Source organism: Miniopterus schreibersii, assembly GCF_964146895.1.
Source record: "Miniopterus schreibersii genome assembly, chromosome: 12".
Classification (NCBI taxonomy): domain Eukaryota; kingdom Metazoa; phylum Chordata; class Mammalia; order Chiroptera; family Miniopteridae; genus Miniopterus; species Miniopterus schreibersii.
Genome location: NC_138112.1, coordinates 40,427,588 through 40,453,169, shown reverse-complemented (window position 1 = coordinate 40,453,169; position 25,582 = coordinate 40,427,588). Strand labels below are relative to the sequence as shown.

General features: G+C 42.5%; 3 protein-coding genes across 13 annotated transcripts in view; 2 read left to right on the top strand and 1 right to left on the bottom strand.

Annotated features, from left to right (window-relative positions):
• The window catches only part of DENND2B (DENN domain containing 2B), a 136,068-nt gene extending 133,663 nt beyond the window's left edge, over positions 1–2,405 (top strand). For all 11 annotated transcript variants that reach the window (XM_081154157.1, XM_081154155.1, XM_081154153.1 and 8 more), the window contains 3 exons: positions 17–256; positions 1,141–1,227; positions 1,617–2,405. In XM_081154157.1, the coding sequence (XP_081010283.1) occupies positions 17–256; positions 1,141–1,227; positions 1,617–1,651 (362 nt within the window). In that variant the 3' untranslated portion in view covers positions 1,652–2,405. The remainder of the gene's footprint in view (positions 1–16; positions 257–1,140; positions 1,228–1,616) is intronic.
• A 6,532-nt stretch (positions 2,406–8,937) lies between these two features.
• Positions 8,938–11,825, bottom strand: RPL27A (ribosomal protein L27a). Its single transcript, XM_081153604.1, has 5 exons — positions 11,362–11,825; positions 10,993–11,056; positions 10,511–10,586; positions 9,700–9,874; positions 8,938–9,112 (listed from the first exon to the last, which is right to left on the bottom strand). The coding sequence occupies exons 1-5, from the start codon at positions 11,362–11,364 to the stop codon at positions 8,984–8,986; spliced, it is 447 nt and encodes a 148-aa protein (XP_081009730.1). The 5' UTR covers positions 11,365–11,825; the 3' UTR covers positions 8,938–8,983.
• An 11,330-nt stretch (positions 11,826–23,155) lies between these two features.
• Positions 23,156–25,582, top strand: part of TRIM66 (tripartite motif containing 66) — a gene marked incomplete at its 5' end in the record, with an annotated part of 43,899 nt that continues 41,472 nt past the window's right edge. Inside the window, one exon of the mRNA XM_081153621.1 lies at positions 23,156–23,384. Coding sequence (XP_081009747.1) covers positions 23,156–23,384 — 229 coding nt within the window. The remainder of the gene's footprint in view (positions 23,385–25,582) is intronic.

Sequence of the window (25,582 nt, the reverse complement as noted above, 5' to 3'; positions counted from 1 at the left end):
TTCTTTTCTCTTCCAGAATGTAATACCCTCAATGGGCTGGTGTCGGAAGTGTTCATCCGGTTCTTCGTGGAGACCGTTGGGCACTACTCCCTCTTCCTGACCCAGAGTGAGAAGGGGGAGAGGGCCTTTCAGCGAGAAGCTTTCCGCAAGTCTGTGGCCTCCAAAAGCATCCGCCGTTTTCTCGAGGTTTTTATGGAGTCTCAGATGTTTGCTGGCTTCATCCAAGACAGGGAGCTAAGAAAGTGTCGGGCAAAGGGTAAGGTTAGAGGAGCTTGGGGTTGGGGTCCTCTAACTTTTCTGCTACCAGCAGGACTGAATAACTAGACATTGTGACGGAAGCTCTCGGGTAGTGGCTTGGGCCAGGACTCTTAACATCCCTCTTCTTCTGATAGAAACTTCCAAGGGAGCTTTTTTCTCCTGTCCCAGTGCACGCCTCACAAGGCTGTGCACAGGCTGGAGCCACGTGGCTAGGGAGTGGGGCTCATCTCCTCCAAGAACAGCATGCTGTTGGTTGCCCGTCCCTTCCTCAAACATCTTTTTTATTCAGAGAAAAAGACCTGACTGAGCAATGTAGGGGGTCCTGAGAATCCAGGGTTGGGAAGGCCCTAGGACAGAACTGAGCTAGCTCTCTGTCTTAGGCTGGTGGCAGAACTCATTCAGAGCAGAAAGTCCCCTTATCTGTAGTTATTTCCTCAGCTCTGCTCATTGGGGGCTTATACCTCATCAGTGTCTTTCTGTCTAACGTCAGGATGATTATTCTGTCCACTAATGCTGTCCGTCTAGTCTGATAGGCCTTTTAGAAACAACATGGTAGAGTGGTCTAAAAGGAACTAGAGAAGCTGTCTGCCCTGGGGCAGCTTTGAAATGAGGAGTAGCATCTTCCCCATAATGCAGCTCAAGAATGTGCACCGGGAGCAAGGTATCAAGGGCCTCTTGCCATGAGCAATGAACGCCAGTGAGATGTCAATGATAGTTTTGATGATCCAGTCTGAATTCTGAGATGCTCCTGTGAATTATAATTGCAGATTCTTGGTTTCTCCCTTTTGGGGATCTGTGCCCCATCGTCCCCCTCCAGTAGGCCTCCTCTCCCCTTCCTCCAATGACTGTTCTTTTCCCTGCTCCCGTTTCTCCCCTCCCCAGGCCTCTTTGAGCAGCGAGTAGAGCAGTATTTAGAGGAACTCCCAGACACTGAGCAGAGTGGAATGAATAAGTTTCTCCGAGGTTTGGGTAAGTAGCCTTGTCACTGATGAGTTAGATGTTCACAACAAAGGAGGGGTTGGGGGTGGTATCTGTACCCCAACTGCTCTAAACCAATGCCAGTGGGTATTTATACTGGGTCTATAAGTGCTCCAAGGCCGTTTACAAAACTAGTAGTGCCAGAGTGCTGTCTTTGAAAACCTCTGCTCGGCCAGTTAGATCATAGAATGTCTCAGTTTAAAGGGAAATTGAGGCCAAAGAAATTGAGTCTTCATTAGAGCTCCAGAGTGTTTTCCCTTCCAAAGATCAGATCTATCATAATCCAGTCTTTCTAATCCTTTCTCTCTAACCGAGAGGGTTAGGGCTGTTAGAAGAGATGATATGGAAATATTCTCACTCTTGCCCTTTGTGTCCCACAGGCAACAAAATGAAGTTTCTCCACAAGAAGAATTAAGCCCCTTTCCCAGTAACAGAGCCCAGTGCCATGCAGAGCCTGGAGCCCAGGGAGGGGGCCTGGCCTGGGACCCTCTGGGCTGCTGTGGCTGCTCTGTCCCCACAGACCCCACCTTCCAAGCCAGCCCACCTCTGCCTTCATGATATCCCAGATACTGTTTGTAAATAATCTGCTGTAAGCTTTCTTATCTGTTTTTGTAATAAGCAGAGAATCTGGTAAATATTTGTATATTCCCAAGGGGCCGGGTGCTTTCCTGCCCTGCCTGAGCATGGATGGAGTTTTGCTGGGTGCTGGTGACTGGCCAATTATGTGCAGCTGACTGTCTCAGCCAAACCACTGATCTTCCCCTAGAGGCTCCTGGCCTGCCTGCCTGAGGCCCCTGCTGCCAGTCTCGGGCCATGGAGAGCAGATGCTGTCTTGTTATGTACAGGGGGACTATTTTTTAAGAATTTTTTTTAGAGTTTCTATTTTTTTTCTAGTAGTCCTCCTCCCCTAGCCCTCTGGTTTTGAAAGGCAAAGGTCAATCAGTCCCCATTTGCAGCATGATACCATGGCTCTTGGGCTCGGCCTTCTCTTGTTCCTCCCACCTTGGTGATGGTCAGTGAGTCATGGGAAGCCCATGCCCCCAGCTCTGCCAGTGCTCTCTGGACCTGGCTCCCAGTCAGTGGTGGCCATGATGCGGTACAGGGCATCCCTCCTTCCCACCATCTACGGGTGTTCTCAATAAACAGTGTACAGTTGTTTGGGCCCAGAGCCCCATGTGTTCCTTGGCTTCATTATCTACAACTTCCCTGGGGGATGGGCTGAGATAGGCCAATCCGGTGAAACGCCACTGTGCAGGGAATTGAGCATTTGACTGACTAAGAGTGTAGCTTTGCCAGGTCGGCATGGCTCGGTGGTTGAGCATTGACCTATGATCCAGGAGATCATGGTTCAATTCCAGGTCAGGGCACATGCCCAGGGTTGCCGGCTCCATCCCCAGTGGGGGGCATGCAGGATGCAGCAGATCAATCACTGTCTCATCATTCATGTTTCTATCTCTCTTCCCCTCTCTGAAATCAATATAGATATATTTTTTTTTAAAAAAAAGGTGTAGCTTCAGAAATTGGGTTCTGTGGTCTAACTTGTATGACTAGTCTTTTTTTTCTTTCTTCAAATTTATTGGTTTTAGAGAGAGGGAGAGAAACATCGATTTATTGTTCCACTTATTTATGCATTCACTGGTTGATTCCTGTATGTGCCCTGACTAGGGGTCGAACCTTGGTGTATCAGGACGATACTCTAACTTAGCTCCCTGGCCAGGGAATGACCAGTCTTAAGAGTTAGAAAGTACCTAAGCGTTGTTCTAGTTCAGCTTCCCTCTCTAATAGCCAACTGTTTAGACTCTATGTCAGTGTTTCCAGTGATGGAAAATTCTTTCTCGTTGCTCTTTGGCTCCACTATTAGGTGAGCCTTACTGTTTCCCTGTTCAGTATAAAGCCCTTAAGACATCATTGAGTGTCCTGACACTGGTGGAGTGAAGCCCAGCTAAAGCCAACCCAGGGCCTGCTGGTAGCCCTGCTGAGAGCCTATGGCTCTTCCATGTTGCTCTGTGAAGTTATTTCTGTTGGAACCCAAGGATTGAATACAGAAAGTTCTGCTACCTTCCATGAAGAGTAAGGAGAGAAAAAGGGAGGGGAATATGTGTGGGGAATATGGGTAGCTTAGGCTTTTCACCTACTCAAGGCCTTCACAGAGCACAGACCTTGAAAATTCCCAAGATGAGGCATTAAGCTGGGACTCTGTTCATTACTGTTGAGTTTGGGTCTAGAAGGATTTGAACCATGGAGTAAAGTTTTCTTATCCTTCCACCCTAGCCTACTTAAACAGGAGACAATCCCATTCTTAGCTCCCTTTCCTCCTCCTCTACATTTCCATTGAGGCGTGTGCAGATCCCAGCCTGTCCACAGTTTGGGGTTGCTACCTGCCTCATAAAGCAAAGTAGAGGGTTGTCTTCTCTGAAAAGCCTCCTGCGTAGTTGACCTGGGCAACTTGCAGGATTAGGAGGGCAGGGATTGAGGCCTCACGAATCTGTTTTCAGCTGAGGTAGAGAGAGAAGGCAGGAGTTATAACCAGAAAGTCCAACCTGTCACTGTTAACACAGCCTGGGCTTCATGACAGTCATAGAGGTGGATTCCCTAATAATGTAATAATACAATTTTCAAAAGGTGCAATTTTCCTCTCCTTTCCATCTCTTTTTAAATGTGGCTTCAAAGAATCCACAAGATGTGATCAGATCACAAGATATATAGGTGTAAATTTTTTTTGGGGGGGGAGATTAGAAACTTTTAGGTGCCTTTAAAATCTTAAAAGACTTATGATTAACCTTACTATGGCCACAGCTCTCATCCCAATTCAGAAAACCAATACTGGCATATAAAGAATGGGCTGCGAGGGCCCATACAGTGACTACTATGAGCAAGGCACAGAAGTCTTATGGGGGTGGGAGAGGTGTTTCCAGGGGGCCTGGTTTGGGGTTGACAGTAGTGTTCATGACATTCTGCTTTTACATGATCTCTGGACCCCTAAACAGATGGTTCTCAACCCTGTCAGATTCAACACTTGCCTTTTCTATAGCAAATACCATAACTCCTCCCCTTTACTATCCTGAAATGAAATTCATAGATAATATAACCTACCTAAACAGGTCTTCACTATAATATAAAAGGGCAGAGGTACAGGAAAGTACTTTATTATTAAATAGCATGTATTTAAATAGCTAAATGCTTGGGCACAACTGTACTAAAAAGTACAGTAAAGTCAGAGGTTTACACCTGTACACAGAATTATTGGGACTGAATTGCTATACATGCAGACAGATAAAAGTGTGTTGTTTAAGAAACTCAGATTCTATTGAGTAGTTGTTACCATTGGCAAGAGAGTTTTCTGAAATGAAAAATTTTTGGTAATATTCTCAACAAAACTCAGTATGAGCTTCCCCCGACTTAAACAGTATTTGGAATCCTGGAAAACTCAGAAGTACATGAAAACTGAAAACCCCCCATAAAACTTACTGATTACATGTAAATGGAGTTGGGTTCTAAGGTAGATTTTGTTGTTAAGAATTAATCCGTACATTGCAGGACAGCTAGTATCCCTGGTTGCTTCCCCTCCATGACTGTGACCTCCTCAGCCCAGGATGTTATTGCCACCTTTGAGTACAAGTGTCCTTTAACAGTACCTTCCTGACTGCCCTGGGGCAATTGCTCAGGGGGTCAAGGCAATGCTGTCTCCTCTGCTAGAAGTCCTAGTGCCTATGGAGTGTCAGCCCTCATCTATTCTAGAGTTAAGAAAGACCCTGGGTTTTCTCCTGTAGTCAGTCTGGTAACTTTGAAAGTAGGGCAGGTTGCCCTATTAGTTCTAAATGCTCTTCAGTAAGCAGTCATGTTGTGGTAAACTGTAGTGCTGAAATGAGTCTGAGCTTTTGAAAGGCAGTATTTTGAAAGAGTGCCCTTGGAAAGCACTGTTACTCCAACTGGGGTTCACATTGGATGGTCTGTGTAATTAGGGCCCAAGAAAGTCATTCTAATTGCAGTCACAGCTGTTAAATTTTTCTTAAAAATAATACATTTCACGTGTGAACTCAAAACTTACTTTGTACCTCAAATGATTTATTTCTAAGGATACATACAGGGTTTAAAAAAGAAAACTTAAGTAGTAAAACAAAAATTGGGCTGTAAAATAAAGCCAGAAATTATGCCGGGCTGGGTGTGGCTCAGTGGTTGAGCATGGACCTGTGATCCAGGAGATCAAGGTTTGGTTCCCAGTCAGGGCACATGCCGCATGCCCGGTTACGCCTCCGTCCCCAGTGTAGGACGTGAAGGGGGCAGCTGATCAATGACTCTCAAGTTGATGTTTCTCTCTCCCTCTCCCTTCCTCTCTCTGAAATCAATAAAGATACATTAAAAAAAAAAAAATATCTTCCTCTACCACTGAATCTCCAAAGTATATTTAGAAAAAAAGAAAATAAAGTCAGAAATGAAACACACACTTTAACCTATATTCTTACTAGGGAGCCATACTGTGTGGTGCTTTGCATCCCAAAACATCTTAAATTTATGGAGGTGGGGTGGGTGTAAATTCAAAGGTCATGAAAACTCCTGGACAAGAGAAAATACTTTTCAGCACTGGCAAGTTATTGGCAATCTTTTAAAAGTTATTTTTTTCTCCGTTTATATTGCCTTTTAATATGAAAGTAATATGTATTTCTTCCTCCCCAGAAATTTTATGTTCTCCCAGAACATCATGTGTGTACAAGTATTTTCTTATGCCCAAGGTAGGTACCTTGAACATAGCTTGAGCTGTTATCTTTTTGAAAACTGAAACTTAATTCTGATAGGTATGGAAATTAGTTTTGAAAGTACCTATAAAGACCATGCCTCCGGTGAGGCGCTGCCTCGTTAGCCAGGGTTTGAACGGTGCAGAGCGGCGGCGCCTTCCGCGCCGACGGCGGCCCGCGCGGCACCGGGACCCGGCCGGAGTCAAACCTCCCGCCTAGCGGGCTGCAAATTCCTGGGCCGAGCGACGAGGGCCGGCCCCGCCCTCTGCCGGAAATGGCTGAGCCAGGGGTGGAGCCGGAACAGCGCTTCCTGTCAGGGGGCAGAGGTCAAAGTGACCCGGAACCAGAGCCTCACTCCGGAAGCCGCTTTCACGGCGGAGGAGAGGGGAGCTGCTGTCCTAGTCCTACGAGGGACCCCGGAAGTCTGGGCTGTGCAGACCACAAGGGTGGCCGCGGGAGCGCCAGGTCTCACAGCTTCCCACCTTCTAGTGCAGGCGGGTACCGCACATCTTCCGCTGGTGGTGCGCGCCGCTGCAAGTTTGTTTTCATTGCACTTGGGCTAGCCATCGAAAAGAAATACATTTGAATTGAAATCTTAAATCCGACTTAAATGATTTTGCCAAATACGTGGCAGACATTTCCCATAAATAAGTTAGAGCCGCGGCTCTAAGGTTTGTATGGAAACATAAAGCATGTATATTAGGCCAGTAATGGTATCCGTAGCAGTTCCAGCTTACAGAAAATTTAGCTGTCAACCCAATATGCTAGGCTATACCATTTTTCACAATTACTTTCAGATACATAAGCAGGTTGAAGACCACGGAGTTAGAAGGGCTCTGATAAAAGTTCTGATGCTTCTACATGGGAGGCCCTCATTAATCCTGTGTACTTATGGCCAAGAGTGGCATTATAAGCTTGAGTCTCAACAGTTTATGCACTGATTGTATATTCCATTTCAGCTGTGGCACCTCTCTCTGAAATATAAAATCAGAACCTAAAGTTTCCCTTTGGTCCCAATCACCCCAGGTCTGTGTCATTTATTTGGGACATGAACATTTGACTTTTCACCCAGCTTCCTTTGGTATTAATACTCTGGAGGAGTCAGAAAAGCTGCTGTTAGCTGTAGATATTGGTGAGTGTGCAAACTGACCAAAGCTCAATAGATCAGTAGCTGCTCTTCCCAGGCCAAGAAATGGGATGGTTGTACTAGACTTACATATTCAGCACATCCATCTGCACCTTCATATGATTGGGATGAGTATTAGTCCATTCTGTTTCTGGATAGTTACCACAGGGTGCCAACAGTTGCTAGGATAGAAGCTGACCACTATGGAACATGCGAGCATCTTTTTTCCCCCTAAACCTCACCATTCCAGGACTAACCATTTTGGGGCCATCCCCACCCCAAAGAGGCAATCCTGTCCTGCCCATCCTGTCTCCTGAATCCTACTCCTTTTCTTGGTCCTGGCCTCCACCCTTCCACTGTAGCCGTCCCTAGTCTCTCCAGGCTCATCTCCTACATAAGTAATTTGCTTAACCTTTCCATATTGGTTTCCTAAATGCATGTTTGTTCTTCCCTCTGCTTGGACCACTTTTCCATTAATTGAATCACACTGAGGTTAACTGACTTCTCATGTACTCCCATAATTCAAGTACATAATTGTTACTGAGTCAACAAGTTTTAATAAATGCTTTCCATTTTACTTAACCCCCATGATCCTCAAGTAGGTGTCTTCACCTAAATTGAACTAAGCCTAAGTCACACAGCTGTTAGGTTTGGATCTGTATTTCAGACTCCATACAATTTTGTATCTTCAGTATAAGTAAGGCCTCAAACATTTAACCGTCATATAATTCTTTATCTAGTGACCTGTTTTAGATCCATGGCCTTAACTTCCATATCATGTAAGTTCTCAGGACGACACTAAGGGAAAACTCATCACTTCACCTTTTAATCCTTCAGCACCATCATGTAAGATGCAAATCAAAACGATCCAGTTATTAGTTTGTACAACTGAGTAAAGCCTTACTGACACCTCTTAACTCCCATTATTTAAATCAAGCCCATCCCCCCAGGGTGCTTCCTTTATTCGATAGTCCCCAGTATTATATAAAGGGTATCATGACAGATTTGTCCTACAGAAACCCATGGCTCCCAGCCCATGTATGAATCCATAGAGTACTAAAGAAAACAACTCTCCAAACCAAACCTAGGAGCTGAGTTTTAGTAGGTTTAAGTGCTATCTTAACAGTTTCTTTGGCCAGGATTCTAGACTGCAAGTTTTATTTGGAGTTGAGATTTCAAAATCTTTGAAAGAACACTGAACACTGTAGCAAATTATAATTTACCCTGGGATCAAGGAGGGTCCTGTCTGTACAGTCATCATTTTTGGGCAGGATATACAAACTCAGTTTCTGGCCTTTAGGATATTCCATATGTCTTTACTAAATACACTACAGACTAGAAGAAAAACTGCTATCATTTCATGATATATTTCTTTGAACATTAACCCTCCTATGCACAGGGACCCATACATAAATCCTGGCAACTGCTTTCTATACTCTAAACCACTTTGATATGTAAAATCCCTGGTGTTTAAAGGCCATGCCCCATCAAAACAGCCTCCCCTTTTGAGCCCCATGGAACAGTTAAGGACACATTCTTTCACTTGTAAATTATGAGTATACAGTACAAACAGGCCTTTCAGCTATTTTACATTTATCTACACACACACACACGTACATGTCACCAACAAGTATCACTATCACTTTATAAATGAAAACGTCAAGTCAGTAAACGGACCAAGGCCTCTCTAAGTGTTGGTGCTATCTCTTGCATACCCCTTCTCAGGGGAGTTGGCAGAGGAACCCAGGCCCCGGTATCCTTAACTCCTAGAACTTGTTAGGGAGGTTTTTGAAACACAGGTAGGGAAGTAGAGGTGTCAACGAACCTACACTCAGACCAGAAGACAAAAGCACCCTGGACATTTTAATGAACTTCCCTCCATGTAGCTTCAAGCTACCAGGACACAGGCCCCACCAACACCCTTAATCTTCTCCTCAGCTCTTCTGCTGAAGAATTTGGCCTTCACAATGACGGGCTGCTTTGGGAGCTTTCCCTTCCCCAGAACTTTGTAGTAGCCCTAGAAGAACAGAGAAAAGGGTTATAACACTATGTATGGCAGGTACCAACTCCCTAATGGGTATGAGGAAAGATACCAGACAACCCATTCCATCCAGGAGTTGGGGAGGGTATGTTTCTGATCTGGGCACTCCCGGGGGCACTGACTGGCCCTCGCCAGTGAATCAAGACCAGTAGATTCTCTCCGAGAACTCTAGCACACCAGGACAACAACTGTCAGGATGTGACTCTAATCTCGGGCAAGGCACAACACCCCCCTTTCCTACTCAATTACCATCTAATAAGCAAAAAAGGAAGAACACATTCCCAGCAATGTTCCAAGAAGTCTTCACCATCTGAATTTTCAGCTCAAGGGATGGTAAATAGGCTGGGAAGGGGAATTTAATACTTAACTGAGAGCCCCCTCAGGGTTTAGACTACTTCTATACCACTTATGGGAGGTGTCAAGACATACAAGGACCAAAACTCCAAATGATAAAAAACTGGGTACAGACATCAGGTGGGAGATCAAGTTTACTTGATTAGATTACTCAGAGTTTTGAGGAGAGGTAAGGACCCATATAAAGGCAAAAATATTCACTCACTCACCGATCGCACCACATCAATGATAGGAGCAGCTCCAGTCTTGTTTTTGGCAGCATTTACCCGTGTCTGCTCACTGACCAAGGTCCACAGTTTATCAAGGTTTACAGTTGGGCAGAAACTCTGATTCCTCTTTAAATGGAAATGTCTCATACCAACTTTCCCAAAGTAACCCGGGTGACTGGGAAGAGAAGGCAATCACTTTCATAACCTCACTACAATTAAGAAGCTATGCTTACCATTTTTATAACCCACTTCCCCCATTACAGTGTAAATTGTTAACAGGTCTATAGAACTGTGACATAACAGATACTCCAGTCATTTGTTGAATAAAATAAATCTTCATAAAAGCCCACCAAAGACTTTCAGAAGGAAAATACTAGATTTATTTCACGGAACCAGGTTAAGTCACTGAATAATAGAAATCCTTTAAACAAGAGTTAAAATACTATCCCCTAATTTGTGAGCATAAGTGAACCTAAGAGCTGTACAGGTCAATCTGATTCATGTCACTAACCTGGTGACTGACTATGCCACAGGGCGGCCAGAGTCAGTGAATAAGGCCAGCAGTTGCTCTTCGAGAACTCTAGCACACTAAGGCAACAGCAAGATACCCAAGCGTGACTCTAGCCTCGATGACAAATTTTCGGTTTACATCAAGTGTTAACTTGGTAAAAGCCAACAATAGCAGGCAAGGTTTGTGGTGGTGAAGAGGCTTGCTTCCATTCAAGATGCTGGGAGCCAGCCTCCCCTAGCCTCCACCACCACTCTTAACTCCAAAACTGTGCCAGTAAAATACAGCCCAAGAAACACTCACTATTTGTCGAAGTTGATCCTGTGATGATGCAAACCACCAGCATTACCTCGGCCTCCCGGGTGCTTCCTGTGCTTGCCTGCAGGATTACAAAGTTACATGGCCAACATAGCCCTCCCCAGTCCAATACTTCTCGCGACAGCATTCCCCCACGCCTCTGCGTTCGCTCATGCTGTCCCCAGTCTACAATACCTCTTTCAGCACTGCTATTCCTTCAAGGTTCCGGCTTAAACATCTATTCGCAGCACTACCACAGTACTGCGTGCCTTCAACCAATACTGCGCCCTGTTCAATTTCCATCCCAACTGATGTGATATTTTCTGTAACTGAAGCACTAAAGGATTCTCAAAGAAAAAGGTCAGACTCAATCCCATCCGACTGCCCAAAGCTCTTATTAACCCACTTCCAAGCTCTTTACCTCTTGGCTAGCTAAGCACCGGGCAGGGAGAGCCCAAGGCCGACCAGGATGGAAAGCCGGCACTTACCGATGCGGCCGTGGCCGTGGCTCACGTGGCCCCGAAGTTTCCGGGTCTTCCTCAGTCTGGATGGCTGTGTGGAAAAGGTGCTTGGGATAAGGTGGGGAAGGGGGCGAAGCTTCCCGGATTGCCGGGGGGCCGTGCGGCCTCATCCGGGCGCGGCCCAGAGGCCTGGGCCCGCGTGTCTCTGAGAGTCCCAAGCCCAGGCCAAGCACGCGATCCAGGGATACGGGCCCACGCCGGCCCCCTACCCTGCGGCCCGCCATGCGCGACCTGGAAGACCCGGCTATGGTTGGGAGTAGGTGGCCGGGGTACAGACCGAGTAGAGCTCCCGTCCTACGCCAGCAATAAAAAGGAAGCGCGGAAAGAATAACCTACCATGTTGGCGGCCGAGATGGAAGAGGAAGGCCCTGGCGAAGTCTCGCGAGGTATGGGACTAGGGGGCGGAGCCAATCGCCTCACTTCCGCCCGAGGAGGCCGGGCCTAGGGCGGGTTTCGGCTGTGGCGCGGCCCATGGGCTGTGGTGCTTCCTCTTCCTGTAGACTGTCGCCGGTGTCTCGGGCTGTCTTGGTTGTATGGCTGCCAAGAGCCGTACTCCGTGCAGCCCGTCGAGTGCACAGGCTGGAGGCCGAGAGTTTCGCAGAACTGAGACTTGGGGCGCTGTGGGCCGGGCCCTTCTCCTGGCGCCATGGCCCGGGCACCCGGGCTAGGCCGCTGTGTCTCTCAGGTCCGCGTCCCCGCTCCCGCTGCGAGCGCCGCCCCGCGCCTGGCTCTGGCCTTGGTGGTGCGCTCTGCCGCGCGGCAGCGGCTGCTCGCTGGCCGCGTCCCCGCCCGCCCGCGGTGAGGAGCAGTGAGGCACTATACATTAGTCCCTCAGCGTGCCTACCCGGAGCCTTGCCCTGCCGCCTTTGAAGTCCTTCCCTGGAGCTCCCTACCTCCGTAGGGGACCTGCCCTCCTCCCTTCGGAATGGGCCCTGGATCTTCCTTTCTCTTTTGCCTTTGTGCTATCATCCACGGCATTCTCGGTTTGAACCTGTTATACTTCAGGGACCTATATGCCTGGTTGCTTTACAGTGTTTTGTATTCAGACCTGAACTTGACACGCCGGTGACCGCCCCCCCCTCCCCGAGAATCTCTTGTCAACCTGTATCCCATACTGGTTGGCATCTTGTGAAACTTCTTCGATCTATTCAGTCATAGTTGCTCACTTAACTCCATTTGTGCCACCACAAAATCTAGCGCATAGATCTTACGTAATTGTTGGTCCACTTCTGCCTTCCCTGCTAGGCCAAATTCCTTAAGGGCTTGAGGATGTTTTTCTTTTATCCATGTATTCCCAGTTCCTGGCATGTAGTACGTGTTCAACAAATGATTGAGTGAATACACCTACCCTCACGTATTTTTTCATTTAATTTTTTAAATTAAATTTATTGGAGTGCCATTGGTTAATAGAATCATAGGTTCTAAGTGTGCATTTCCATGATACAAAATCTGTGTATTGCTCTGTGTGCCCACCACCCAAAGTCAAACCATCTTCTGTCACTGTTGTCTGTCGGTGTTTCAGTTTTTATTTTTGTTATTCCTCACCCAAGGATATTTTTTCACTCATTCTTTTTTTTTTTTAATCCTAACCCAAGGATATTTTCTCCATTTTTAGAGACAGTGGAAGGGAGGGAGGGATGGGGGAAGAGAGAGGAAGAGAGAGAAACATCTATGTGTCTCTCTCACATTGATTGGTTGCCTCCCACACAGCCCCAACAGGTACAGGGATCAAACCAGCAACCCAGGTGTGTGCCCTTGATGGGGAATCAAACCCAAGACCCTTTGGTGTGTGGGCCAGCACTAACCACTGAGCAACACTGGCCAGGGCGAGTTTCAGTTTTTATATCTCACATATGAGTGAGGTCATGTGGTTCTTAGCTTTTTCTGACTGACTTATTTCTCTTAGCATAATATTCTCAAGGTCTATGTTGTTCCAAGTGGCAGTAGTTTGTGTTTCCTCATGGCTGAATAACATTCCATTGTATATATGTACCACATCTTTATCCAGACATCTACTGAAGGACACTGGTTGTTTCCATGTCTTAGCCACTGTGAATAGTGCTACAGTAAACACAGGAGTGCATATATCTTTGTGAATACATGTTTTCAAGTAGATACCCAGAAGATATTGCCAGGTCGTAAATTTTTTGAGGAACTGCCAGACTGTTTTCCATAGTGACTGTACCAGTCTACATTCCAACCAGCAACGAATGAGGGTTCCCTTTCCTCCACAACCTCTCCAGCACTTGCCATACATATCTTGTTGATAATAGCCATTCTAACAGGTGGTATCTCGTAGTTTTGATTTGCCTTTCCCTACTAGCTAGTGAAGTTGAACATCTTTTCATATAATTGTTGGCCATTTGTATGTCTTCTTGGGAGAGGTGTCTGTTCAGGTCCTCTGCCCATCTTTAAATTGGATTGTTTGTTTGGTGTTGAGTTTTAGGAGTTCTTTATATATTTTACATATTAAACCCTTGTTGGAGCTGTTGTTTGCAAATATCTCCAATTTGGTTGGTTGCTTTTCTGTTTTGTTGTTGATTTCTTTTGCTGTGTAGAAACTTTTTAGTTTGATATAGCCCCATTCATTTATTTTAGCCTTTAATTCCCTTGCCTTTGGGGTCAAGTTCATTAAATGTTCTCTGTGACTAAGTTCCATAAGTTTAGTTCCTATGTTTTCTTCTATGTAATTTATTGTTTCAGATCTTATATTTAGGTCTTTGATCCATTTTGAGTTAATTTTTGTACATGGGGACAAACTGTAACCTAGTTTCATTCTTTTGCATGTGGCTTTCCAGTTTTCCCAGCACCATTTATTGAAGAGGCTTTTTTTCCTCCATGTGTGTTTCTGGCTCCTTTGTTGAAAATTACCTGCCCATATACATGTGGTTTTATTTCTGGGCTCTCAATTCTGTTCCATTGACCTGTGTATCTGTTTTTCTGCCAATACCTCACTGTTTTGATTATCATAGTTCTGTAGTATAATTTGAAGTCAGGTATTGTGATACCTCTGGCTTCATTCTTTTTTCTTAAGATTGCTTTGGCTTTTCAGGGTCTTTTGTGGTTTCATACAAATCTGATGATTTTTTTGTTGTTCTGTTTCTTTAAAAAATGACATTGGGATTTTGATGGGGATTGCATTGAATCTGTATATTGCTTTGGGTAATATGGCCATTTTAACTATTTTGATTTTTCCAGTCCATGAACACGAATACCTTTCCATTTCGTTGTGTCTTTTTCAATCTCTTTTACAATGCTTTGTAGTTTTCAGTATATAGGTCTTTCACATCCTTTGTTAAGTTTATTCCTAGGTATTTTATTCTTTTGGTTGTAATCACAAATGGAATTTTTTTTTCTTTTTTCACTTATAATAGTGTCTTAAGTCTCGACAAGAGTTCACTGTCTCAACCGGTGTTCAAGATCCCTTTCCCTCAGTGACTCAAGTGTGTATGTTTATTTTCTGTTTCATTTTAAGGTAAAACATATTTTAGCTAAAATATCCTAAATTCTCACTATCTCCATCTACTACCCTTGCTTCTTTACCCTTTTCCCAAAAAGAGTAGTCTATGAATGCTGTCCGTATGCTCACTTCCCATTCGCTGTTTAGTTGCAATCTAGCTTTCAGCTCCACTATTTCAATGAAATTTCTCTTACCAAAGTTATCAATTAACCAAACACCAAATCGAATGGACTATTCCTATTCCTCAGACTTCTTGTTCTCTCTGTTATACTTTACCCCTTTGATTTCTTTTTCTAAAGAAACTCACATTCCTCCTATCTTTCTGGCTATTTCTCAGTCTTCTTTTCAGGTTCTTCTTTGTCCACCATTTAAATTTTCTTCAGCCTCCTGTCATTGTACCTCATTTCACAGTACACAATCTTCTCAGGTGAGGTCATCTTGGGTGGCTCCAATTCACCTCTCTATTGCTGAGCTCCACACTCATAGATTCACTTAATTTCTGGCTAATATCCCTTGGACATTCTACAGACAAACTAGGTAAACATATCCAAAGACTTTAATCTTCCCTGCTCACTAGTGCCTTCTTTATTATATACTTTGTCCACCATAGCTATGTCAGGGAGACCTTAAGATTGCCCCTAAGCTTTCTTTTCCTCTAATACATGGTCACTATATTCTTGTGCCACTGCCTTCATTAAGGCCCTCATCATATCTCTTATCTTGAGTTCAACACCTTCCTGTGATCACCCTGCCTACATTCTCACTCTCCTCCAATCCCTCCATCCATAATACCTCTGCCAGGTTAATCTTCCTAAAACATGACTTTCATCCTTTCTCTTACTTAATCAAAAAGTTCAGTGTCTCCCTGTTACCAATAGAATACAGCCCACTTACCTTTCCAGCCTTACATCAGCAACTCCCCTACAAAGGTTTCTACTGCATCCAAGCTTGGTACATCTCTTTCTGCCTTTTGCTTGCTGGTGCCATTTCTCAAGCTTGGAGTGCTCACCTTCTTCTTGAACATGTATCCTGAATCTTCTTCAGCCTTTAAGGCCAGCTTATAATCTGCTTCTTCCCAGAACACTCCAGTCTACAGTGATAATAGCCTAATACACCTTGCAGTTTACAAAATGCATCTGCCTGAGAAGTCAACACTCTCAGCTCTATTTTATGAATGAGAAAATTGAGACACAGAAAGTTGAGTGACTTGCCAAAGGATATGGAGCTGCTAAGATAAAGAGCTTAGTCTTTAGCCCCCTCTCTCTCTCCAGATCGTCTGCTTTTAACTCAGTGACAACCTCTCTGACCTCACAGCATTATGGACTTCATTACTTCTTCAATCCTTAATCACATAATGCCTATGACCAGCAGAAAGGGGCCTTGAGGGTGCGGGGCAAGATCTAAGAAAGATCATCCTCTATTTGACATTAAAACTGGTCAGTAAGTGTACAAGGGATGAGCCAAGCAAACTGGTAACTACCCTGGGATAATGCTCTGTGAGTTAAGTAAGGTAAGCTGGGTAAACTCTTGGGAATGACAGGTATCCTGTAACTAGGGCCTGAAGCAAGGACCAAGACTGTCCAGGGGGTGGAGGTAGGGTTCTGGATGATGGTATGCTGCTTCTGGATAGTTTTTCTATATTCCTTGGTTGAAGAGGAGCTACATCCTGTTTGCCAGGCCACCTGGCTGAATGGGAAGCCTCCCTGATGGACCAGCACTACATGTTGAGTTCTTCGCTCACCTAGCATTCTTCTCATTGGTTTGATCTCCAGGGTAGGAAGTGCCCTGGGTGGTTGTGTGGCTGTGGTTTCCAGCCAGCTCCCTCTCCTTGACAAGGCAATCATGTACCTTCAACAAAAGGCTTATGTGGGAGTTTTCATTGTGGGTCAGTTTCCCTATATTAACCAGCTCTGGGAGAGTAAACCAAGCTGAGTTCTATGTCTGCAAAGTTGAATAGCCTGCAGACATTAGGTATTAAGTGACCTGTCCCTCCCTGTCAGGCACACAGGGCATGACCTCTGAGATGCGTCCTTCTCTGTGACATCTGTTCTGAACTAGAGCATGACATTGTGACATCTGAGGCATCTGGGCTTTCCCAGAGAGTCAGGGCCTCATAAAATACCTGTGAAATGAGCGGAAAGGAGATGATACCAGGCAGCAGTCTGGACGCAGGTAAAGGTGGTACTGACCTTTTTGCTACCCCACACTTCTCTCCAGTCGGCCCTGTGAGCACACTGCCACTCTGAAGAGGGCCCTGGTGGTTCTTCTCTCTTCCCCTCCTCTCTGGATTCCTGAGTTCATCAGCAGTCCTTCAGATAGCAACAACAGTGTGGATGGATTCAGCCTGTTTTTTGGCTCTTCATATTTAGATTTAGACATTTGGAAATATTATATTGCTTTCCTTTTTCAAGTAGAGGATCATTAATTTAAGAGAGAAGAGCCAGATTTCTGGTCTAAGTGAGAATTAGAGAAAAACTTAGAAATCCAAATTGGTTTCAGAAAGAATTTAAAAATTTTTGTGTAATAGAAAAGACAATAAAACATTAAAAATTTTTTTGAGGAAAAAATGTAAGTATAAACATCTTAAATCATCACAGCCAACAATGCTGTTTTCAGTTCTCATCTACATGGAGACATAGCTATCGGCAAAGCTGATGATTACAGTATACAAATCTGTTTGTATTCTGCTTTTCATGTAATTCTGTGATATTCTTCTGTATCACTATCCAGTTTTCATGATTATTAGTATTTTTTATTGATTTTAGAGAGAGAGGAAGGTGCGGGGTGGAGAGAGAAACATCAATGTGAAAGAGAAATATTGATTGGTTGCCTTCCATATGCACCCCAACCAGGGATCGAACCTGCAGACTAGGTATGTGCCTTGACCAGGAATTGAACTCACAACTTTTTGGTGTATGGGATGACACTCCAACCAACTGAGCCACCTAACCAGGGCCATGATGATTATTTTTAACAGCTAAAGAGTGATTTGTCTTTAGCATGTACTATAATTTACTAAGCCATTTTCTCATGTATTTTATGTTTTTTTTCCCTTTGCTATTAGAGACAATGATACAATGAACATTTGTGAATGTGTAGTTTTTTTCTCCTGTTGAATAACTTGTCTAGGATAAATCCCCAGGAGTGAGATTGCTAGATTATAGGGTATGAACATTTTTATGATTCATTTTATGTTGCTATATATATTTTTCCAAACGGATTGTACCAATTTATGCATCAGCAGCATGTATAGTTTCCAGTTTCAACTATGTCAGTCTCAAGGTTTTTTTTTCTTTTTTCTTTTATCAGTAGTTTTTGATAAATGGCAGTATGGCATCTAGGGGAAAATCCATAGGCCCACAGGGTTTCCTTTAGCACAAAGTAAAAAAAATCTAATTTGAGGATTAGGAATTTATAGGAGTCTTTTCTTTCTGTGTTGGAATAGATTTTTTAAAAATCTTGTGCTATATCGCAAGTGCATTCCTAAAAGCTTTGTTGGAAGCTAGGATGGAAAATACTAAACTCAGAAAACCAAAATGTGAAGAGAGGAATTCTAGGATCTTTGAGAGCAGCTTCCCCACTAGCACAACAGAGAGGAGCTTAAATAGTAGGGTATTAATTTAATTTCAGATGATAAAATTAGTGGGGAAAAACTTGGGCTTATTTTCTACCTCTGTTTTTACTACCTGAATGACATTGAACAAACAGCATATTCTCTTTGAATCTTAGTTTTCTTGTCTGTATAATGAAAAATGACTTGGATTCATTCATTCATTTTAGGAATATTTATTGAGTGCTTGCTATGTTCAGACACTACATATATATGTATATATATGCCAGGCAGTGAGGGGCAGGTACAGTGGTAAACAAGAAAGACAAAGTCCTGCTTTAAGACTGTGTCTAAAACAGTAAACAAGTAAAAAAGTAAATAATATATCACATTCAACACAGCCTAGCATAGCATGGTGTTCTCTCATTGCCTACTGCTTCTCCCATTTTCTCCCTAAAATGAGTACATTTGAATGATAATTTGTTCTGTACTACCCATGCAAACAATCTTTGAAATTCTTACTCCCAATGTGTCATGGAATGACTTGTTCTTTCATTCCTTGGCAAGATTATAGGAACTAGTAAACATTTCCCTTCTCTCAGGTCCCCGAGTGTGGGATGTTAAAAGGAAGTGGTTGGTGAGCAAGCTAATCTTATATGTGAGGTTTCCTATCCTTCAAACTTGTTTCATTTAATCCAGGTTTCTCTGTAACTTAAATCAGAGAACTCGAGCTAATTGCTAGTATATTTTGTTTGATTCATGCTGTTTTCTGATATTTTTTAATTTAATTAGTTGCCAGTGTTTTAAAATTTAATTTATTGATTGATTTATTTGAGAGGGAGAGAGGAAGGAGAGAGAAAGAAACATCAATTTGTTGTTCCACTTATTTATGCATTCATTGGTTGCCTCTTGTATACGCTTTGATAGGATTGAACCTGCAACTTTGGTGTTTTGGGACGACCCACTAACCAACTGAGCTACCCAGCCAGGGCAATGTTTTAAAATTTAAATAAAAATCTGGATTTCTGGAGTTTTGAAAAACTAAGATTTGGCAGCACTGACCCACATTCCTGTAGGTGAATATGCCTGGCTCCTGTAGGTATTTGAATTTGCTACCCCTGGCTTAAGTACATTCTACCAGTTTCCATCCCCTCTACTTTCCCAGGTCAGGGGAGATAGGAAGGAGAAGGAAGAACTAAGTTATGGTGAAAAGCAGACAGAGAAGGGGATAGAAAATAATCATTTGACCTTCACCCCCTTATCCCTAAATCAGAGTCTCATTGCTTGGCTATGCCTGTAATTTACTCTTTATCCTCACAGAGTTATTTCAATTGCTTTTCTAAGACAGGAATTAAATACTTATCTCTTTATATTTTTACTTTGTGTAGAGCCCACTGGTGTTGGAACGCCGTGCCACCTCTTATTCCCAGAATTGTTGTTCAAAGTCTAATGCAGCAGTTCTCAAAGTGTGGTTTCTAGAACTATTAGAGTCCTAGAGACTCTTACAGGAGGTCCACAAGGTCAAAACAATTTTCATAATAATACTAAGATGTTATGTATGATTCCTCCACCAGGTTGATATTTGCATTGATGGTGTCAAAGCAAAGAACAAAGATGGCTTGTAAAACTGCCGGTACAAGTCATTGTACACTGCCAGGCATTTGCAATAAAAAAGAGAAGAAAAGAAAAGAAAGGAAAAAAGCCAGTTTCACTTAATGTCTGTGATGATGTGCTGGCCGGTGCTCAGCTGGCTGGAGCGTCGTCCTGTGCATCAAAGTCTGCGGGTTCAGTTCTCAGTCAGGGCACATCCCTAGGTTGTGAGTTCAGTCCCCCATCGGGGTGTGTAGGGGAGGCAACCAATCGATGTTTCTTTCTCTCTCCTTCCCTCTCTCTCTAAAAACAATAAACATATCCTTGGGTGAGGATGAAAAAGAAAAAGAGAATGTCTGTGATAAAAGAGTAAATATTTTATTAAATCTCCGTCCTTGAATACATGTCTTTCTAATGTTCTGTGTGAAGAAATTGGAAGTATGCAAAAGGCACTTACGCTACTTGTGCTACTATTTGTCTTGCAAGCTGAACTAGCCTTTTTTTGGTGGGGAGGGTAGAGCACCAGTGTTACTTAAAAGAACAACTGACAGACAAGCTATGGTTATTCAGCCTTAGGAATTTGGTCGAAACTTTCTCAAAAACAAAGTGAGCCTACCACTTCAAGGAAAAAACTGACAGTATTTGCTGCCAATATAAAACTTGAGTTTTCAGGCAAAAATGAGAATTCTGGTAAATGAGAATTCTTCTATGAGTTTGACAAGTTTCTGATAGTTAAAGAATTTTCCATGAGATTGGAGGTGATATTAAAAAGTGTGATTTTTTTTTGTTATTGTATGATGAAATGTCAATATTTGGAGCATCTGCATAAGTCGTTGAACCAGTATTTTCCAAATGACCAATGCTTGGTATTATAAAATCATGCCCGGGTAAAAGACCAGTGGAATTTAATGTAACAGAATAAGAAAAGCCCATTAATGTAGTTTCAGATTCCACATTACAGCTAATCTTTAAGAAATTACCCCTTATTGAATTTTGGTATAGTATCCAAGAATAATATCCACAACTATCTGATAAGGCTCTATTGAAATATTCCTATCTTTTCCAACTGTATAGCTCCATGAGGCTGGATTTTCTTCATGTATGAGAAACAAAACAACATAGAACAGATTGACTGCAGAAGCAGGTGTGGAAATCCAAGTATCTTCTATTAAGCCAGACATTAACGAGGTTTGCAAAAAGTAAAAACAATGTCACTCTTCTTGCTAAACTTATTTTTTTTGAAAGTTTGTTAATTGGTTGGAGTGTGATCCTGTGCACTAGGAGGTCATAGGTTCAATTCCCAGTCAGGGCACAGGCACCTTCAGGAGGTAACCAATCTATGTATCTCTCTCACATCGATGTTTTTCTCTCTCAAATCAATTTTTAAAAAATTGTTAATTTTTCCTAGTAAGTTATTAATGTTGACATGTAATACATTTATTGTTTTTTAATGAATATTTAAAAATTATCTCAGTTTTAATTTATATCATGGTAAATAGCAATAGCTATAACCCACATAAACAAAATCTCATTGAGCCCTCATTAATTTAAAAATGTCCAGAGGTTCTAAGAACAAAACATTTGACATTCTCAAAGTCTAACAAAATAAACGTAGTCACTTAAACCACCTAAGAGAGACTGCCATCACCTCTACTGGGGCTGCTACTATGGCTGCTCTCTGGAAAATAACTGCCGTTAAAGCCCTACAATGAATTAGAAGTGAAAGTCTACCCATTACTTTATTTAGTGGCATCTTGCTGGGCCTCCAAGCAGCTTGACTTCTCCCAACCCCATCGCCCTTTGTCCTTAATGGGTTTGGCTCCCAAAGCCTGTGGACTGAAGTGAAAGTTCTCTCAAACTTGCATAATTACAGAGATCCAGATTTGAATTAGATGATTTTTGTTTTGTTTCTTAAATAAGTACAGATGTAAAATTAGGTACACTCCATTTGTCCTTATACAATTATAAAACTGAATTGCCACTGTAACTTAAATGTGGTGTTTCCTGTTGTGGCTAAGTTTGGCAAACTACCCTCCCCCCCCCATGCCCATGATGATGGCCCAGTTTCCCCACCTTCTTCATCCATTCCAAGTATGTACTGTGAAACATTCATCATTGTGTGCCCAATGTCATTTATACTTCATGTGGCAAGAAGGCATCCTTTATATATTAAGTCTGCCCCTTCCTCTTCTCATTAGCCTGAGATATGGTAGTACTTGGTATGAACTAGATTCTAAACTCTTAACACTGCCCCTAAAATCTTGTATTCATAGGTATGTAGATGATCCAGAATATTTATACTTTAAAAAACTCTAACTAGAATGAAACACTAATTTAAAAAAATTATTGGAGAGAACTAATGAAAATATGCCTGTGGACCTCCGTTTGAAAAATATTTCAATAGTTAAGAGTGTGGGATCTGGAATGACTGACCTGGGTTTGAATTTTTGAATTTGAATTGTTATTGTTAATCCTCACCCGAGGATATTTTTTTCCAATGATTTTTTTTTTTTTTTTTTTTTTACAGAGAGTGGAAGGGAGGAGGAGAGACACAGAGAGAAACATCAATGTGAGAGAGACACATCAACTGGTTGTCTCCTACACACACCCCAACCAGGGCTGGGGATTGAGCCTGCAACTGAGGTGCGTCCCCTTGACAGAAATCAAACCTGTCACCCTTCAGCCTGAGGGCTGACACTATACCCACTGAGCCAAACTGGCTAGGGCTGAATTTGAATTTGAACTCTGCTATTTACCATCTGTCTTTGTGCAGTTACCCAAGCTTTCTGAGCCTCAGTTTGCTCAGCCTGTTCCTCATGGTTTTATATAATTTGTAAAAGTATCATAATCCCTGTCTCCAAGGGCAGCTGTGAGGATTGAGATACAATATATAAAGCACCTGGCATAAACCTGGCATTTAATAAATTTTTTTCTTTTCCAAAATGAAATCTTAGATGAAGCTTTTCCACTAGTAAAGAGGCACAGGTAAATTTGGGACACTTTTGAAGGCAAACAAACTGTAAGAAACATGCCACCTAGCAGACACCTCCAGGCTTTGTTTTCTGCAGCAGAGATGCTGGGCTCTCTCTTTGAGCCCAAGTGAGAGGCTGAGGCTGTGCTCTGCTACAGGGCATGAGTTCCACTTCTGGGGAGGAACATGACCTGGACTTCTGAGGCCTTGGTTTCTGAGTCCTTTCTGGCTTGCCCAGGAACATCCCCCTTCCAAAAGAAATAAATCACTCTGCCTTTTTTTTTTTTTTTCTTAAATTGATTTTTAGAGAGAGAGAGGAAAGGGGGTTGGGAGAGAGAAAAAGAGAAACATCAATTTGTTGTTCCACTTATTTATGCCTTCATTGGTTGATTCTTGTATATGCCCTCACCAGGGTTCAAACCTGCAACCAACTGAGCTACTCGGCCAGGACAAATCACTCTGCTTTGTGCTTCACTTACAGGTAGTGGAACTTGTTTCCTCTACATGCTGCTTCGCACCTGAGGATATCAATGGAAAAGCCCCAGTCCCTGGCACAGGAATGGGCATGGATATGGGTGTGAGCTTTATGGGGCTGCCACTGGTTCACCCGAAACACAGGAGTGGACAGATGGAGGCCGTGGTACTGACTTGCTTGTTGTGCCAACAGGACCTGCAATATGTGGGTGCCTGGCTCCTGCCCTGCCAGCATTTGCTCTGTAAGAACTGCTTCCAGGGCTTGATCCAGGAGCCAGGGCAGGTTGCCAAAGCTCACGGGACTGTCTCAGATGGTAAGTACAAAAGCAGCACAGGCTCACCTCCTATATAACAGGTCTCTCCTGCTTCATAGGAACTGAATTTCAGGTGTAGAAAGAATCAGAATTTAAGTGCCCAAGGGACACTCATTGCTGAAAGCAACTCTTTGGGGAATCTGAGAGACAAAGCAAATCCTCTTGATGCCTAATATATCTGTTTTGTAAGCTGGGACTTTACATGTTTGGGATTTCCTTAAATTGGTGGCAGACTAAGAAACCTGAGAAGGTTTTGATCTAAGGTTTGGCTGACTCCCCAGATGGAGAGGAGGGTCCTGACTTGTGAAACTGAGGCAGGGGAAGATGGGCTGGGCTCCTAGGGTTGTTCAGGAAAAGATTTTGAACAGACACACTGACTAGTGAACCATTTACCAGCTAAACTGCTGCATAGCGGGGAGGAGGAGCTTGTGTCTTGTTTCTGAATGTCAGGTTTCCTAGGAAACAATCTCTGAGAACTGCGAAGTCCTTGGAGACAGGAATCAGGCCCTTCATTTCAGTACTTTAGTACAGGGCACCTAATAGAGGGCAAAGAGTATTTGTTTAATGAACTTAATAGGATGAGGAAGTCAAATAAGTTGACAGCATTTAGAAACATTACCTTTTTTGTTTTTGTTTTTTGTTGGCAGTATTTTCAAAGTGATTTATAGAACAAGCCTAGGCTCTATTTGAGGCAGTATAACTTTGTATTTGTCTTTAGATCTGAATTTTGAGCCCTCTAAACTCTTGGGCAGGCTACCTAACCTCTCTGAGTCTCTGTTGAGAGTTTGGAACTCAGAGAAGATATGGTCCACTTTGAATTTTTAAATTAATATCTGATTTTTAAACTTATAATTTAAACTTTGTTTTTCCTTAAACTTCTGATTTTTAGCTTACAAATATTCTATTTATAAATGTGGCAAATTTTAGCAATCGTTTTTAAAGGCCTTTCATTAACATTTGAACATGTTTACAAACTTAGTTAATATTTGTTTTTATAAATTTAACGTATTTTCTTTTTAAGTAATGCAGTTGTGTAGCAAATAAACATTCCTAATTACTTAAAGAACTCTGAGAAGTTCAATAAATTAAATTTATAAATATGGTGAATCGTAAATATGTCTTAAAAGTTCTGGCACTGTTAGGTTAATATCCAGAATATATAAAGGACTCCTGCATCTCAACAATAAAAATACGAACAACCCAATTAAAAATGCCAAAGGACTGAATAGACATTTTTCCAAACGAGATAAACAAATGGCCATTATGCATGTAAAAAGATTCTTAATATCACTAATCTTAGAGAAATACAAATCAATACCACAATGAAATGCCACCTCACATCCACTAGCTACTATTAAAAACAAAACAAAACAGAAAATAATAAATGTTGGTCAGGATGTGGAGAAATTAGGATCCTTGTGCACCGTTGGTGGGAATATAAAATGGTGCAGCTTCTGTGGCAAATAGTATGGTATTTCCTAAAAAAAAAGGAAAAGTAGAATTACCACATGATCCAGAAATTCCATTTTTGGATATATACCCAAAAGAATTAAAACTGGGGACTTAAAGAGTATTTGTACACCCATGTTCATAGCAGCATTATTTGCCATAGCCAATAGGTGGAAGCAACTCAGTAGGTGAGTGGATAAAAAAAAATGTGGTGTGTACATACAATGGAATATTATTGAGCCTTAATAAGGAAGGAAACTCTGACACTACTATAATATGAAAGACTCTTGAGCACATTATGCTAAATGAAATAAGCCAGTCCCAAAAAAACAAATAGTCTATGATTCTACTTATATGAGGTCCCTAGAGTAGTCACATTCATAGAGACAGAAAGTGGAATGGTGGTTGCCAAAGGCTCAGGGGAGGGGAAATGGTATAGTTTTAGTTTTTCCTATTTTTTAAATGAGGTTATTGTCTTGTTATAGGAGTTCTTTATATATTCTGGATACTAGACCCTTGACAGATATATGATTTGCATATGTTTTTTTCTGTTCTTCGGGGTGCCTTTTTGCTCTGTTGATACTGTCCTTTGATGCATAAAAGTTTTAAATTTTGATGAAGTCTAACTTATCTGTTTTTTCTTTTGTTGCCTGTGATTTTAGTGTCATATCCAGGAAATCATTGTCACATCCATTGCCATGAAGCTTTTACTCTGTTTTCTTGTAAGAGTTTTATAGTTTTAGGTGTTA